Raw genomic sequence first — 19,118 nt, 5'->3', positions numbered from 1 at the left:
GGGATCTTTAATCTTCTAGTAAATAAAACCAGCTAGGTTTTATTTGGGTTGATGGCGAGACCACTTCCGACTGCCCAATTCGTTACGACGCTAAGATACCCCTGCGTGAACTCGTACACGGTACTCATGAACATTCCTTTGACCATAAGTACATTATCTACACAGACAATCAGCCGGCATCCACGATCCTCAAGTTGGTCAAGCGGTTGATCCTAACACCCGTGAAATTCTATTATTTTCAAAGCTTCCGCTAACCAATATTTTTTCCTCAATAACCTTATATTAATAATATATTTCGTCAAACTCTTCATGTCAACTATCAATCAGTCCCTCCTGACACACCCTGCAAGTATTTACCAAAACATCAAAGCTTTTAACCGAAAACAAACGAACGAGCTGATGGCACAGCTGCTAGGTTGACGAGGCTACCTCGCTATACTGCTATCGATAACCATAAAGGTACTTACGAGCTGCCCTGTCAATTGTCAGGCGGTCATTACGTTGATCAGCCATTTTGTTGACTATAGACTTACACAGCCCAACCGAGCATTTCACAAAGTGACTTTTCTTTTTTTACCACAATTTTTAGTTAACAAGTCACTTTCCTGCTTGGTTAGTTGCATCTTTAGTTACTGCAGTTACTTGTGTTCTTTTTTCATATATTATATAGTTTTTGTTGTTTTCTATTTTCTTCAAAGTTATTGAATTTCACCATTTCACGTCGTACATACTAGTCGGTTTTTAGTGCTACAACGAAAAGGTGGAGTTGGCAAAATTGTTGATAATGACGCCAGCCGAAATTGCTACTATTCGGACATTCTCACACAGTCCACGTCACCACATGCCGCTTCGCTTGCTTGCCGAAAGTATGCCAAATTGCTTGCAGCCAAAAGCGGTCGCTGTGTAGAGAGATTTGACGTTTCATTCGACAAGCTACATGCAAGGGGTTGTGGTCGTCGGTTTAAGGAAATACTCGTACGTACAATATATTGATAACTTCGCCCTTTTCTCGAGCATTGACAAGTAACGAAACGAGCTGAGCTCATCACCATTAAGCAGTGCTGAGTTTGAGTAAATTAAAATGGTTAGAAGCTTATGGAGAGAAGTGGGTTCCACTGCTAGTAAGCAGAAATAGGATGCTATTAGATATTCAGATAAATATTAAGTAAGAAGAGAACAAGAAAGCTGAGACTCTCCATGACAACCAAATTATAAAAAGGACACAGAATCTTGAGTTAAATGGAGGAAAACCTAGTAACAACTTAGATTCGTAATCGCTTCTGGGATCTCCTTGAAGAACATACGAGTTAACCATTATTGGTTAATCTATATCGAGCAACATCAAAGAAAGGTCGACGGTTTTTCGCTCCAACCAAACTAATGTAGTCATTCCGAAGAATAAAAGTGAAACTGTACAGCATTTCCGTTATGCAGTTCAAAATATAACAGGTCTGGTAAAGAGTCCGTAGAGTAAATGAAAAAGGGTCGTTCTAAAAGTTTACTATAATAGTCGCTGGTGGTCAGATTGTCAGGCAATATTCCAACTGGTGGCAATTTTATACACAAAGGTTAGTACTTGATAAAAATCATATGGACTTCTGGAAGGCATCTTTGTATATATAGCAGAAGTATTAGAAGAAGATACTCGAAAACTGTTTAAGTATCAAAATGTCAAATCATTTCCTCAAGTAAAAACTTGGATCTGGACTAATCAAAAGTAACACAATGATTTCTGTGGAATCTCCTTATATACATAAGCGCACCTATGAGAGCTGCCTCTGCCGCTGCCTCTAGCGCTTAGCGACTTCAACGCCATTTGGCACAAATTCAGCATCCATGATGAAACACCCCAACCGATTCCCTAAACGATTACAATGGAGCAGACGATTCGTTGCCCGACCATGAAGAAGTTCGAATAGCAAATATCCGTTTGAAGAACAAAAAAACGAATAGGGTCGATGGATTACCGCCCGAGCTATTTAAATACGTCGGCGAAGATAAGGAGCATGCATAAGCTTCTTTGTAGAATATGGTCGGAAGAAAGCATGCTCAACGATTGGAATTTAAGCATGCGCTGTCTAATCCACAAAAAAGGGGACCACACAATCTTCGCCAACTAGCGTAGGATAGGCCTCCTCAACATCGCATATAAGGTCTTATCGTGCATAGTGGGTGAACGATTAAGGCCTACCGTCAAAAACTGATTGGGCCTTATCAGTGCGTCTTGAGGCCTGTAAATCAACAACTGACCAGATATGCGCCATGCGTCAAACTTTGGAAAAGGCCCATGAAAAGAGGATCGACACCACCGCTTCTTCTTCGATTTTGAAGCTGCTTTTGACTGCACGAAAAGGAACTGCAACTGGCTAGGTCATGCCATCCGAATGGATTAAAACACTTCAGCAAGCAGAGGAAGTAGAAAAGTTCTACTCTGTTGAGAAAACCAGGTGGAGAAGGCCCTGGCTACACTTAGTATAGTTTAATCTGGTAGGCCAATGAACCACGCATAGACCAGTTTTGGTCCTTTGCGATACCAGATGGAGTCTCATTACTAGGTTCGTGGAGGGTAGTCATCCTTTACGATGCGTGCGCTTAACGCAAATTTTAACAGACTATGCGGCCTCACTATCAATACCTCCTCCAGCGTATCATACAGTGAGGACCCCAGATGCTTACAGCCTAGTCTTGCCAATGCATGACAAGTGCACAAGCGAAGCTCCATTGTTTCTCTGGTGCCTTACTCTAGACATTTCTTGCAGTCTTCTCGACCTGTCAGCCCCGTCCTGCGGCCGTGTGTCTCCACCATACAGTGACCAGTTAGTATTTTGATCATTTTCCTATAGTCCCTTCTAACGAGTGCCAATAGCAATTCCGTGTATTTCCGATATACCATTTTGCACATGACTTTGGCAGTTTTGCATCCAGGCAGCTCGTTCCATGGTGTTTCGCTTTCTTTAGCATTCTTCTGTTGATCACGTTTTCCGGTGTTAGCCGTAAACCATTCTTGGCAATCTCGCCCTCTATAGAATTGCCCTCGGTGCGTTTGTGACCTGGCACCCAGTAGAAGTTGTTTTCTTCTAGCAATCCTTTCCACTGCTGCCCTACTTCCAACACAATTGAGACCGATATGCGCTACGAGATTACTGTCTTGATTGCTGATTGGCTGTCTAAGTAGATGTTGACTCTGGAATTGCCTGCAGCTGTATTAGAGGCCAGCTCCGCTTTTCGCAATAGCAAAGACCTTAAATTAAAATATACTGCAGTCAGTATATCCTTGTAACAACTCCATCCTTCATTTCCGAGCCTTCCGTATACATTTTTAGAATGTGTACTTTGAAGTTTCTTTCTCAGTTGAAAATTGGGATCATGTTTTCGGTATCTTACCCACCGAGCTAAGCCCGAAGGTTCGGTGTGTAAATTCTCCTGCAGCCAGTAGCGAAGAAGTCTATAGGTGGTAGATTTAGTACCAGTTCAAGAGCCGCCGTTGGCGTTGTTCTTAAAGTTCCCGTTATGCACAGCGCAGCGAGCCTCTGAAACCTTTCCAATGGCTAAAGCCTTCAATTTAATGTAGAAATAAAGGATTTCTTTCTAAACGTTATAGTAAGCCTTTCCCACTGAGCGAAGATTTGTCTGCTGTAGCAGCAGTTAAGCTAGATATAAGAATCTACAATTTTAACTTTAAGCCTTATTTATTTTATTGTAAGCTCAAGTTGCAGCCAATTTAAGCCAATCAATAAATTTCAAATAGAAATACATTTCCATATAAATATATTTAAATATCGCAAAACATTCGAGTAATTCTCTACACACACACATATTTACCTACACACACAACAATCATTTAAGCCAACTGCAGCATTTACATTGCAAGCCAGCTACTTTTTTTTGCTCTGCCGTTACCTTTATTGGTCCAACTTTCGACTGCCTAAAGAGCCATATCAAATATGCAACTGCCGCTGTGGCACGCTTGACAGGCAGCTCGAAGTTGCAGAAAGCCATGAGACCACTATAAAATTTAGATTTTAGACTACTGTATAAAATGCCGGTAAACAACAGCAATAACTTCAGAGATAACAAAAACAACTTCAGTGGCAACACAAACAACTACAAACACTATAGCAACAACAGGAGTAGTACTAACCAAAAAATCCAAAAATCCGAACATTTTTAGTTGCAAGTCAAATATTGATGCAACTGCTGCAACACAGTGGCTTTTCCAGCCTGCACGTCCCGTTTATTGGTTTAACTCTCCACCGGTTGCAAGTCATATTGATTGTTGTGCAGTTGCCACACACAAACGCGCACACGCTTAAAAATATTTATAGTTTCAAGCGTCATGTATTTAATAGTGGGCACTTATTACAGAGAGGGGAGTTGAGGAAGAATATAGAGAGGAGGGCTATGGATGTGAGGAACAAAGTTGTGTATATGGAGGAGTGGGGTGCTAGAGAGGTTTATAGACTATGTGCCGCCTATCGATATTTATGTGTATTTGCATTTTTTCGGTTGCTGTGGCATTGCTGCCACATTGTTGGCAAATCTCTTGTTGTCACATGCCACAAATACAGACATAAGCAGGTAGTTGCCTAGGAAGTAGAGGCACAAAAGCACAGCAAGTGCAAACAATTGTTGGTTGCTTTGTTGCAAGTGCCATTTGTGGAGTGTATGTATGTATACATATATATTTGTATGCATGTGTCGCCATGTTGCAACATACTTGGCACATATCAATGAGAATATACTTCAAACTAAACGTCGCAGTGTACCACCAACAACCATTCGACGACCAAACTATCAATGCACCGTCCCACCAACTAACCGTATAGTCCAAATCGACCGACTGACAGCGCCCCGCCTCAGCTATGAGCTGCCACAACGTCGCCGCCCGTAAGCCCAAAGCCGTCCAAGCAACAATTGACAATTCTAAGCCGGCATTTTGCATGGCTAAAGCAAGTGTGCAACACAAGTGCTTCACATGCAACACACACAATGCTGTGGCAAATACACTCACCATGCAAGCAACCTTTTTCCTGCCGCTACGTGTGGCATGTGTCCACTTTGCATTTTATTGAAAAGTTTTGCCAGATTTTTATTTGGTTTTCCAAAACACAAATGTCCAGCAGCAGTGCGGCCCATCAGTCAGTTTGTCAATCAGCAGGCGTCACTCCGCTTGCTCTCCGCCAGCCATCACTGCATACTTATGCTCTTCTCTGTTAGCTTTTCATGCCATTTTTTTTCTCCTCTTTCTATTGACATTTAAATTTCAAATTTTTCAAATCCCCTCTCTTGCTGCACAGCTTCTGCCTGTTGCTCGTTACTTGCCAACTCGCCACTCGTCACTTCTTGTGCACTTTGTCCAAACTGTTTTCTATTTTCATTTATGCTTCGCTGCATTTTTAATGGAATTTTGTATAACTTTAAAAATTTTGTTTAATTGCCACACGGTTGCATGTCTCAATACCAAAGCTGTATGTCGGTATGTGTCCAGTTCTGTGCTGTGATGTTTTGAGTTGAGCAAGTTTCTTCAACCATTCAAATGTTCGCAGTATTGCTGTTGTTGCGGTAAAAGTTTTTCATTACGAAAAAGTAGAGTCTTAGTTGAAATTGAAAGTTTGGTCAACCTTTTTAACAGTATTTGTGTGGAATGTGGCCTATAGGAATACTAAGTTCCCAAAAAGTGGTGAATTTATTTGGAGTCGTGAAACTTAGTCGTTTAATAAGCTTATTCTAAAGAGTCCAAGAGTGCCAGATCTCACATGAAGTAGCAGAGGCTTGCTTGGTGTTTACAAGCGAAGTATATGAAGTCCAAGACTAAGAAGTACTATATATCAAAAACATAGAGCATAGCTTAATTAGAAGGAGTCGCAGAGTAGATTCGAAGTCCTCTTCTTCTTTTGCTAGGTATATATACCCCATACAACCTAAATTTTCAAGATCTGAAATTAATTTGCGCAGCTCACTCCAATGGAGTCGCAAGAAAGTTCAAAGACTTACTACTTTTACAAGCGACATATATGGCTACTAGGAAGCACTTATAAATCATTGCTTTATATAGCCCAATTTTTCAAGATCTTGGCCAACCCAAGCTCATTTCATTGGAGACACAAAAAAGATTCAAAGACTTACTAGTCTGCTACAAGCGACATATAAGAACAATAGGAAGTATTGCCGGTGCCTTACTTTATAGAGCCCAAGTTTCTAAAATCTCAGTCTACCGCAACTCAATTCAATGGAGATTCGAAGAAGATTCGAAGACTCTTCTACAAGCGACATATACGGAGGTTAGGAACGATTTATAGAGCTTTACTTTATAGAGCTCAATTTTCCAAGATCTCAGACTGCAGCAGCTCACGTAAATGGAGTCACTAAGGAGATTCGAAAAACAACTTGCCTTGTACAAACTTACTATCCACTAACTTTTGAAAATAAGTGACTTCGCTCCCTTATATATTTCATAACTTTATACAAGTCTATAGTTCCGTATTTAAACTATATTTTCACTTCTTAAAAAATAAATGTATAGAATATTTGCAAAGCTAGCACGATGTACCCGTTTGTGTAAAGAATTGACAACAGCTTCGTATTCTTCTGAAAGGCAATTATTCAATCTCAATTGAAGTCGTAAAATCTGAACTTGAACAGAGTGCAAATATTAAATATTATTAAATTATAATATTTCTTTAATTTTTGGAGAAAAAATAGCTACAGGACCATAAAAAGACTTCTCTTCCACTGTTTGCGAAAGAGTCCAGACCAGTTCCCCTAGCTTCAATTGTGGCAAAAAAACACCCGGAAATTTCCGGGTAAATTATCTTTCAAAAAAAATTATTTTCCTGAGTTGGTAGGACTATCCTTCATTACTACGGCAAATATGAGCGCGATTTGTCAAGCAGTTTGTTTACAGCAGCTGCTTAAGTCGGTACAGCTCAGTAGTGCGTTGCGATTTTTGCAATGGATAAAAGCATCGAACAAAGAATTTGCCTCAAATTATGTATTTCTAATCAAATATCGTGTGTGGAATCGATGCAAAGGTTGGAAAGGGCTTACAGTGATTCAGTGTTATTAACCACACAAGCCTAGGAGTGAAACAAAGTCTTCAAAGATGGTCGAGAGATCGTTGAAGAAATGTGCTGTGCTGGGCAACCTCTTCAACTGATGAAAATATTAAAAAAGTGAAAGATATGGTGGTTGAAAATCGTCAGGCATATGTTAGAAAGAAGAAGAGAGCGCGGCAGGCCGTTCGAATGATTTTGATAGATATTTTGGGTATGAAACGCGTTCTTGCTCAACTCGTCCCGATAAAGCTGAATTTTTCTCAAAAAGAGTACCGTAAGCAGGTCTCTTTGGACATGCTCGATCGTGCGAATTCCCACCGCACATTCATGAAGAGCTTTATAACTCCCAATGAGGTATGGGCTTATGAGTTGGACATGCCAACAAGTCAACAATCATCGGAATGGAGCGAAACCAAAAAAGCACACGAAAGCCTCTCAAAAGTCAAGGTGATGCTCATTGTCTTTGTTGATATTCGTGGTTTGAAGAATCATAAATTTGTTCCGGAGGATTCAGCGATTTTACGCGTGATAATGCATCATCGCATCGATCCACGATTGTGACCAAATTTTGAAGCCAAAAATGCAATGAATATTATCAATCAATTAACGTATTCACCAGATTTGGCTCCGTGTGATTTTTTCTTGTTCCCCAAACTGAAATTTTCGCTCCATGGAAACGGTTTTCAGACGATCGAAGAGATAAAACAAAGTTCGATGAAGTAGCTGAAGGTCATATGAAACCGCTGACAGTAAGAACTGCTTTTGATTGAGACCGACAAATAGTATGAAACTTTAAATTTAGATCATTTAAGGGCAAGCTAAATATTATTTGAAAAGCCAAGTTCTAGGTCACTCTATTCGCCTTCAGTTAGAGAGTTCACAATGTATACAAGGTCAACTCAATTGTGAACCAGAAAAGCCTTCCTATGGAGTGATTTTTGAATTATGTTGTTCTCTCTGTAGTAAAAAAAAAAAACAAAATTTGAATCTTACTTTTCTAAATATCCATTTAAAAGGATTATGTTTTGAAGATCATCTGGACCCCCGAGATGGAAAGTAAACATTAATTTATGATTGACGTATGAAGATTAAGATATATGCAAGGTCTGTCGCAAAAGAAACAGAACTTTTTAAATATAACTGTTTCTGGTGGCGTCACCTATTGGTGGGTATATGAAATAAAAAGTTTGATATCTTGTTGGCATTTCGTAAAAATTTTAAGACCATTGGATAACTACAATCGATGTTATCAATCAAAAAGTGACAGCAGCTTTTGGTCATCGGTCGTAAAATGCAAAGAGCAAATATTAAATTTTGTTTTAAACTTGGGAAAACGTTTACTGAAACATTTCAAATGATGGAAAAAGTTTATGGTGATCAGTGCCTATCCCGTAGTAATGTGCATGAGTGGTATAAGAAGTTAGTGTGGACCTCTGTGACGATCAGAAGTCGGTCGACTTCAGAAGTCAAAAATAAAGACAATGCTGATTTGTTTTTACGATTCCGAGGGTATTGTACACCGAGAGTTCGTCCCACCTGGCTTAACGATTAATGCTTTATCTTAATGATTTACCTTGGTGTTATGAAGCATCTTATGTCACGCATTCGTCGTGCTCGACCACAATACCGTGAGGCAGGGTCCTGGCGCCTGTTGCACGATAATGCGCCGTGTCATCGGTCGACGCAAGTCACTGATTTTTTGACAAAAAACTCCATATTAACCATTAATCACTCACCCTACTCACCTGATCTGGCACCCTGTGACTTTTACCTATTTGGAAAACTTCATTTGCCCATGAAAGGACACTGGTTTCAGGACATTTCAGCTATCCAAAAGGCGATGACCGATATTCTCAAGAGCATTCCGAAAAATTACCTTAAACACTCACTCGGGCTAAACGCTATATCGAAGCACAAGGAAACTACTTTGAATAAAAAAATATAACTTTTGAAAAATATTAATTTTTTATTGTTTTTTTAAAAGTCCTCTTCCTTTTGCGACAGACCAGTACATACAAGAAAATCGTCCAACGACTCATTACCTGAAGGGCTCTCTACAAGTATAATGAAATAGTGAAAGCCAAGTGTAACACTCAATTGCATGATCAAAAGTATTTTGGTAAAACGAAGACGATGACAATGTTCTTCACCAGTAAGCGATGAATAAGCAACATATACAAAATAAGGGTTCTGAAATAGATAGTATGCTAACGAATATTGACACCACTTCTTTAGAGTACACTTTGAAACGCCTACTGCTTTTGGTATGAAGAAATTAATTGAATATCGGATCAATACAGTGCCTTAATACCTTAAAATTTACTACAGAAATTCGAAATCAGTGGCCTCAATTTTAATAGCGGGTTTTTCAATAAGAGCGCTACTAAAGTTCCTTTTTAAATAAAACAAAAACGGTTTAGGATATCAATGAACTCTTCATTCCTGTGAAAGTACATTTGCACTTACTCCATCAGTCACCACTGCATTCCGTAAAAATGACGGTTTATGGATCGGCGGCGTCATTGCACCGTACCTCTTCCGTAATAACCGGCACGTTACTGTGAATGGGAATTGTTACCAATCAAGGATAACAGAATATTTTTCGAACTTGGACTTGTGGTTCCAATAGGACGGCTCCACAAGTCACACAGCGAATGTCACAATCGATTGCCTCGATCATACGATTTGACGCCGTTAGACTATTTCCTGTGGGGCTGCGACAAGTCTATGCCAATAAACCAGCGACGATTGATAAACTTCATTTAGCATCCGGACTTCTACAAGCGTGTCCGTGTTGACCAAGCAGAAGAAGTCCGAGTTCCATACATAATAGCTTCAAATGTACTTGTACTTTGACAAGAATACAAAATTTCATTGAACGAAAAATTTTAAATATGCTATCAGATACTGCCTCAATTTCCTAGATGGGCGCTACCACACAATCATATTTTGCAACTTTTCTAATATTCTTACATATACTACAACCATCCAACTATTTATATAAAGACATCTATGTACACAGTCAGCACTAATTGGCATTTTGCAAAATTTATTAAAGTTTTTACCCCTTTATTTCATGTAGAACAAATCTACTAGTTTATATGTAGAACAAATAATTGGAAAAGTCTCAGTTGATAAATACTCATACATACAAAGAACAAACATACCTGCCAATGGCCAGTGAAGGGAAAGTTAAAAATTCAGATGAAAATATTAATATTTCGTGCATAAAAGTGATGAAATAAATACAAACATAATTCTTTTAGACGAAAGATCTTGAAACTTCATTAAGGACCAACTTTCAATTAAACAGTTTACTTTAAAAACCAAACTGAAGAATGTGAGTAACTTATTTAGAAATAAATTCGGGTGACCTTGTTGGGGCAAACAGTAAATTTCGTGGCATTAAGAATTAAAGAATAAGAGAAACAAAAAAAATGTGACACTCTGTATATTAAGAGAAAAACAGAAGCGAGGTTATTCTAGAAATAAGCGGTTTTATATTTAAGGCTGTCATATAAGTATTCCCAGAACAATTTCGGGTTTCTTTTAGGCTATTAAAACAAAAGCAACAGTACTGGAAGGCGAGATAAAAGAGAGGATATTTAATAATCAGGACTTAAATCTGGAGATTCGGCCTCTCCATACGACCTTTTGGAGTTCGAACAATTCAATAATCTGCAAGTTCCATTACAAAAATCATACAGCCCGCTTTGAATTTCTTATAAAAAACAATTAAAACTTAAACTCGGATGTCCTGTTCGGAGCAAATTTTCAGATTACACAAATATATATACGTACTGCTTGACGAACTTAATAGACCCTAATCAGGATATTAAAAAACGACTAAAGAGATATTTAAATCTTTTTACTCACCAATAATCTCACAGACCATAAAGACCAAACACAAGATACTAGCGATGATCAGTTTTTTACGCGCCTTCAAATCCACGCCTTCGGTACGTTGCCGATGGCAATGGTCGCGCACTAAAAGAGAATAAGAAAGAGAAAGAATGTTGAAATGAATCGCAAATAAAAATAAATAGCATTAAAATATAATAAGAAGAAAATTAACAGAAGGTAAAGTAAGTACTTTAGAACTGTTAAATAATCCTTAATGAGAAATTTTTTTTGTTATAAAATATAAGATAACATTGCTAAAGAAGCCTTTTGTAAAGGCTATTAAAAGGATCTTGAAATATTAGCGGTGGAATCACTCAAAATTAGAGCTAAAAATTGAATGTTTTTATAAAATAAAAATAATTTTTTTTATTTTTCAAATCAATTTCATTCTCTTCAATCCATCCAATTGAATGCACTTTTTCAAACACTGTTTTAGATTACTCAAAACATTTGGAACAAATCCGGTACAGCCTTTAAGATCTTCTTCTATTCGGTTTTTATCTCCTTAATCAAGTCAAAATGGCGTCCTCGCATTGATCTGAATGGGCAGTAGTTGCACGGAGCCATATTAGACAAAGACATGAGTCGTGTTTTTGACAAAACATTCGCGAAGAATCAATAAATTATGAATACGAGAGTTAGTTGTTCGGCCATAGTTCAGCCAAAAGTTTAACCAGGTGGTTCGCGTATTATAATAAAAATATATAGCATCGCCTTATGAGACTTTTGAGCCAATACGAGCATGACTAATCCGATTTTACATAGACTTGTTAAAAGCATCGTCTGCGATATTTCAGTTTCAACTGATATTTGAAGCGCCATTCGCTAGATTGTTGGATAGTTTCGACATCGTATTCATAAACCCCACTGCCACCCCTAATGATGCGCTTAAAGAATCTAGGGATCTCAGCAACTTTGTCAAGCATATGTATAATTTTTGATCCCTACCTGACGTTTTTTCTGTAAAATATTCAGGTCTTTTGATACGAATCTATCAATAACACGCTTTATACCCAAAACATAATATTTTGAGTCGATTCGTAAGAGATGTTAAGATTCTCTGCTATATTTCTGAATCCAACGCGGCGCTTATCTTCTCTAAAATACCCAACAACTGAGATATGTGAGTTTTTCACATAAATTTTGAGGTTATGTGAAAAAGGCCTGTATGCTAAAGTTATGCATCATTTCATTACCTACAACATTTCCACATAACTTTTTTGTATAAGTCTGATAGTATTGCCGAAAACCATTATAAACCATTTTTAACCTAAGATTGCCAGTAAATTAGCCTGTAGTCACTCCAACATATGCAGTTTAAGAGTTCATAGAAGTCTAATTGCAGGGTTTTGTTGTGAACAAGGACTAGACGAAATATCTCCTGTCATCAAACAAACAGTTATCGTATACGCGACTTGCCTCGCACGTCGCTGTTAACAGTCACAACTTTGAAGTCGCGAATCTAGATACAGGGCTGCTCTGGCTATGGAAGAAAACACTGCAGCTTTGAAGGTTTTCTATTCAGTAATCACCGGTAGAACCAGAGGAAGAGGAAGACTTCCACTTCGTTGGAGAGATGAGACAGAGAAGGGCTCGGCTACACTTGGTATCTCGAATTGGCGCCAAATGACGTAAAGACAAAACGAGTGGTGCGCATCCGTTCACTCGCCTTCGAGTCTAACTAAAGAAGCCTATAAGCCGAAGTCTAAGTTGTTAAGTGGAATAATTATTTATAAACTCTTGTAAATAAATAAAAAATAAATAAATAAAAATACATACTTAGAAATAATCACAAGGTTCTATTGAGCCAACTATTAAATTTAAAGTTCGTTTCACTAAAATGTTTTTGCTGTTCATAGCTATGTGGTAATCTTTAACGAATTTTAGGAGTCACTACACCCTCAGGCATTGTTGAATGTATCTATTATTTAATCAGTCAGTGTTGGTTCTCCAAAGTGCTTCTCCGCACACATTCTAATTTCACAACCGAAAAAATCTAATTTTAATGTAGCAAATATAGCTCAAGACTACAAATTCATTGAACAATTTTCCTTCTGAAGCGTATAAATTTTGCTAAAACGTTCAAACAACGCACAGCGCTTAAAACCATTCGCCATAACGACTTTTCAATTCAAAATGAATTATAGCCAAACAACCTGAAGCGAGCTGCACTCTCGGCTACAATGGCAAACGCAGCGATGGCGGCAGCGCGTACACCATATGCAAATAATAACCCGACAAAGTAGCGGAAAGCGCAATCGAACGTTAACGGCGCACAGAGGTGCATTGGAGAGTACATAAACGTTTACGTATATACATATATACATACATACATGTATATAGATATATATATACACATATACATATATATAAATAGAGAGATATATGGCTCGAACTACCAGTACCAGCCGACTGATTGCCACTTTGTTGCCGCCTGAAAGTCGATTAAATTCTTTATTGCATTTGCTGCAGTTGCTTCCCCTCGCACACAGTCACTCTCAGCCATCTTTCTGGCCCTCTGAAGCGCTCTCCCGTACGCCGGTGCAAACTGATCCAACAACACGACTGCCACGCGACACCCATTTTCCAGTGCTGACAATGTGCCAACTGCTTTTTGAGTGGAGCAAAATTTTTTCAAAAAATAGTTTAAAGAAATTTCAAAAAAAAAATCAAAAGGCAGAATAAAATAAATGAAAAAAATTAATTCGCCAACTTTTATTTGTCTTTTCGAATTTTACTTTTGAAATTGTATTCCTTCCTTCATTTGGCTTATTGTACTTTTTTGTAAAATTTTTCACCACACACATACATAAGCATCACCTATATAAATATATATACATGTATGTATGTATGTGTGTGGGCGTGCGTCTTTCGCATACTTTTTCAATTTCGCCACGCAATACAAATAGTTTATTCGGGCCTTCGTAGTTTTGTGCGACATTTGCATGCTAAAGTTGTGTTAGTATACGTGTGCGTCGCGCGTAACTCAACCAAGAAGCCGAGAAGCCGTGCGCTTTCGGCGGCGACCAACGCTCATGCAACACAAGTGGCAACAAAATTAAATTCCTTTCAACTTCATTTCGCTACTTTCTTTCTCAAGTTGCTTTCTTTCAAATATTCGACGACTTTTTGTTTGCAACACAAGTCTTTCTTCGCGTTTCTTATACCCCACGCATCATGAAAGTGGTGTATATTTGTTTTATTTGAGAAAATAAGTCTGCATGTTCATACATTTAACTATCTTGACTCATTTAGTGATGAATTAACGAAAACTCTCATTTTTACTGATCTACAAACACCTTCCCAAAAATGGAGCAAATAAACAGCTAGGAAGTTGAAAATAATTTTCGTCGACTAATTTGTACTTGACTTTATTGTGTACAAAAAAGAACCCATTCAGTTGAAAATTACACACTGCTACCGTAGTAAAATTTATTTGTTTGTGGTCTGGTAGGAGTTTATATAAAAGGATTGAGTTAAAATTAATAGCTGTCGATTATTTTTGCCTTCATAATCACGTGTCCAGAAATGAACGCATTCGGTTGAAAATTAGATGAAGCTGTCATAGATCAATTTATTTTTTAGTGAGCTACAACGGACAAATTCGTAAGTATTGAGTTAAAATTCATAACTGTCGACTCATTTGCCTATCACATTCACGTGTTCAAAAACGAAGGCATTCGGATGAAAATTAGACCGAGCTGTCATAGATAAAATTTATTATTAATGAGCGAGTAGAAACAAATTCGTAGATATCGAGTTGAAATTCATATCTGTCGACTAATTTCGTCATGGCTTGGTTGTCTACTAAAATCAGTGCATTCGGATCAAAGTTATACCTAGCTCATATAGATAAAATTTTTTCTGTTTGATTTGATGAGAGCAAAAACTTAGCTACGAAGACGTGCTTCAAAGCACCGCTGTCGTACTTTGTTAACATTTCTCTCGACCAATCGACACGAACCATTTTTTGAGCGATTGATAAATTGTGTGGGATCCAACGTGAATATTTTTTTACTGTCAAATGTTCATGCAATATTGAATATATGCTAGTCCCACTAATGAGTTATCTCAATCTTACGGTAGATCACCTGACGATCTTGCAATATCAGTTTGCGTACATCATCAATAGTTCCCCGAACAACAACTGATTTTGAATGACCTACACGAAATTCGTCTTGGTGTGATTTACGAACTCGATTGAACCACCATATCATCGATTATCATTGGTGCTCGATAGAGCTTCATGGTAAAAAATTTGAATTAAGTTTGTCTATGCACTTTTGATGAGTTAACCAACGTGGTAAGTTTCAAAAATTAAAAAGTAATAGCACGAAAATGTTCGAAATTTAATTCAGTTTTTTGAACAAGAATATTTTAAGTTACTGTAAACAATATATATAACGCTCGTACTACAAAACTTTCTGCGTATGAATAACATCAGAATTATCAAATTTTAAAATAAAGTTGTGAGTTGCCAGATTGCTACACTAGTGTTGCCAAATCCCGAAATAGAAAAGGCAATCTACAAATTAGGCTAGGAAGCTGAAACTCGGTACCGTCGAGTAATTTTGTCTACTAATAAACATACCAAGAAATGGTTGTGATCGGTTAAAAAATGCAAACAGCTACCATATAACTGATCTGTCAAAAGATTGGCTATAGAAAAAATACCTCTAATTGGATCACCGGTTATTTTTTTTTTTGGTCGTCTAGTAAAGAAAAATACAAAATATTGAAAAAAAATGTGGGGCTGTCAACTCATTTTAGCATCTCATATAAATAAGCTCACCCTAACATAAACGTTCAAAAAGTTGACTGTCTCGAGCTGGAGTACTTAAACTTTAAGATTCTCGGAACAGTTTATTTCAAAAATTGTTCTTATTTTACCCAAACTTTCTTTAATAATCGTTCTTCTAGTCGACTTCAACACTGTTTGCTCTGCACTCGCGGTCACCAAAGTGCCCGTTATTCGCTTAAATTCTACCTCAACCTCAGCCTCCCCACTCGTGCACAGTTAAATCCGCAAACACTCAAGCATTCTGTTTTAGCACACGCCTACATACATATATTATATTTCTGCACATAGCTTGATCGGCCTGTCCGTTGCACCCAGAAGAATTTCCATTCAGTCAATTTTTGGGTTACAGCGCAAATTTTAATTGATTCTCCCTTTTAACTAGTTCGCTTCCACTTTGCTACACTTGAAAAGATATATCTACACAACAACAGCAATAGCAAAAATATATTCAACAAATAAAATAAATAAGAAATTAACGGTTTAAAACTGTTGCTAGCTCGGCTACAGGTGCCTCACGTACGAACAACAACCAAAAGCTGGCATTTAAGGACAGTCTCACACTCGCGCTCTACAACGTGGAGGGACATTGGAGAGCGCGCGGTAAAAGGTGGCGCATGAAAAGGTAAAATTAAATCAATTTCGTTCGCAGTTCGCAGAAGTCTTTCGTTTTTGTATTTTTTTGGCAGCAAACGGCATCGCACGAGGGACACGCGAGCGAGCAGTCATGTGTAAGCGACCGGGCTGTAACAATTGAAGCTATCAGTTTAACTCCTCGATCCCTTTTATTAAATTTCATTTCCAACTCTCTTATTTTTTTCATTACTAAATTTTTGGGCAATCAGTACTGTGCTGCGCCACCGAAGACTGCTCGCTGCATGAGTAATTGTTGTGGCTGTAATGTAGCATGAGTCGTGTACTCGTTTTTTGAATGCGGCTTGTATGTGTGTTAGTTGATAAAATGTTACCTGAGGTTGAGTTCAAAGAAATTTTTCCGCAAAAGAAGAGTTTAACTAAGTGAATAGAAAAATTATAAACACATGAGCTTTTTGGATGAAAGAGCCTTTAGCAATTTAACTCACTTCAAGAATCAATCCATATATGAAATAACTCAAGTTGGCAGAGTCTTGTTATATAAGTAGATACTGATAATCAAGTAGATGCTCTAATAGAGTGGTTTCAAGACCGGAGCCTACTCTCCTAAAATCCCCAGAGGTGATCTAGTGACTGATGACCACAGCATACTGAAATTATAGAAGGAAAACTTCTCCAGCCTTCTAAATGTAGCGAAAGCATACCACCAAGAGATGGTAAGCCCGATTCCCCAATCGATGTAGATAGACTAGACGACCCGTTGTCCAACCAAGAAGAAATTCGAATAGCAATTAACCGCTTGCGGCGAAGAAATGATAAGGAGAATGCATCAGCTTCACGATTGGAACTTAAGAGTGATCTGTCCAATCCACAAAAAGGGAGACCCCACAATCTGCTCCAACTACCGTGAGATCACCCTCCTCAACATCGCATATGTAAGTAGTTCCATCGAGCATATTGGACCTTATCAGTGTGGCTTCATACCTGGAAAATCTACAATCGACCAGATGTTCACCATGGTATCCTCGCAAAGCAAATACAGCTGCGTTAGCTGACTTTGAGAAACACCAAAAGTTCCGTCAGGAACGGGTAGGACCTCTCCAAGCCGTTCGATACCAAGCGAGATTTCAGACAAGAAGATTCCCTAACGTTTGACTTCTTCAATCTATTACTGGAGAAAATAATACGAAGTGCAGAACTAGATAAGGAAGCATACAGACTGTCATCAAAAAACCAATCGTCGCACTCTCGACTTGGCTCTGATGTCACTGTTGACAATCATAAATTCGAAGTCGTAGTCTATCTTGGAACCAGCGTTGACACCAACAGCAACGTCAGCCTCAAAATTCAACGCAGAATAACTCTTACAAACAAATACTACTTCGGACTGAGTAGGCAATTGAGAAGTAAAGTCCTTTCCTGACGAACAAAGACCAAATTTTACAAGTCACTCATCTTCCTTATCTTGCTATGTGGTGCAGAAGCATAGACGATCACAAAATCTGAAGAGTCAGCATTACGGTATTTTCGAGAGAAAAGTTCTGCGAAAGATTTATGTTCCTTCGCTGAACTGTACGAGATATACGGCGGCATTCACATAGTTCGGTGAATTAAGAGACGACAGCTACGCTGGCTAGGTCATGTTGTCCGAACAGAAGAAAACACTCCAGCTCTGAAAGTATTCGACGCAATACCCGCTGAGGGAAGCAGATGAAAAGTAAGACCTTTACTCCGTTGGAAAGACCAGGTGGAGAAGAACGTGGCTTCGCTTGGAATTTCGAATTGGCGCCGCATTGCGAAAAGAAGAAACGACTGGCGCGCTGTTGTTAACTCGGCTATAATCGCGTCAACAGTGTCTATGCCAATAAAGAAGAAGAATAGTGATGACAGTATCACATACGGATTTCTATGTAAAGTCATTGAATATTAAATCCAATAACATTTACAAAAAAAACTAAAGGGTTGCGATTGAAAAATATTCAGAGGAGAAGGAATAAGCAAAAACTTTTTTGGGCAGCAACTCCTGTGTAACAAGCGTGTTGAATATGTTGCATGCTCATGAATAATCGGTCTATTAAATAATCTTTCAAGTTTAGCCAAGCTCAGAAGTACCCCCACAAGGCTGGAAATGTATCTCATGATATGCAAAGAAACAGAAGCAAGAACAAAAAGACATTCAACACAAATTAGGCCTGGACGATAGGGCCAATTCGTTCGACATTAAAACTGTTGAAAGGTCGGAACATTGAATGATGCGATCTTGGCTTTCTTATACCTGCTACCGAAGGTAATAAAGCTAAAGTACATATATAATTTTAAAGACCTGAATGGTCGCACTCGAATTTTAAGCGAAATTGCCAAAGAAGACCTTGACCTTCCAAAAAATTTAATAGTTATTCTCTACGAGTAATCACTCAAGGAAATTTAAAAAATAATAATTCTTAATCGAATTCAAATAGAAAGGAAAATCTGCGGATTGATAAAAGAGCAATCAGCTGATGAATTTAAGCATTACAAAAAATAGAAAATGAAGAACACAAACAAGCATAACAGCTGATCGTTATGCGAATATCTATTCGAAAAGCCTATAAGCCGAAGGAGGCATAGGAGGACTATAAACAAAGAAGTTTCTAAATGTATAGATCAAACTTTTCGGACATTGTTAAAACATCCAATCAGATGGTAAGTAAAAATCCAGAATATTTTTAACTTGCCTTAAGGCAGAAAAGGCCTCTTTCTGGATTTCCGAAAAGAAATTTTGAGTTGGT

At 38.1% G+C, this 19,118-nt stretch overlaps 1 protein-coding gene across 2 annotated transcripts in view; it reads right to left on the bottom strand.

Moving 5' to 3' along the window:
* LOC126752386 (zinc transporter 2) overlaps window positions 1–19,118 on the bottom strand; it is a 158,403-nt gene that overhangs the window by 76,502 nt on the left and 62,783 nt on the right. For both annotated transcript variants that reach the window (XM_050463130.1, XM_050463131.1), the window contains one exon: window positions 10,932–11,042. In XM_050463130.1, the coding sequence (XP_050319087.1) occupies window positions 10,932–11,042 (111 nt within the window). The remainder of the gene's footprint in view (window positions 1–10,931; window positions 11,043–19,118) is intronic.

This window comes from Bactrocera neohumeralis, chromosome 3 (assembly GCF_024586455.1).
Source record: "Bactrocera neohumeralis isolate Rockhampton chromosome 3, APGP_CSIRO_Bneo_wtdbg2-racon-allhic-juicebox.fasta_v2, whole genome shotgun sequence".
Classification (NCBI taxonomy): Eukaryota; Metazoa; Arthropoda; class Insecta; order Diptera; family Tephritidae; genus Bactrocera; species Bactrocera neohumeralis.
The sequence above is the reverse complement of the archived record's forward strand: the minus strand, read 5'-3'. Positions and strand labels throughout refer to the sequence as shown.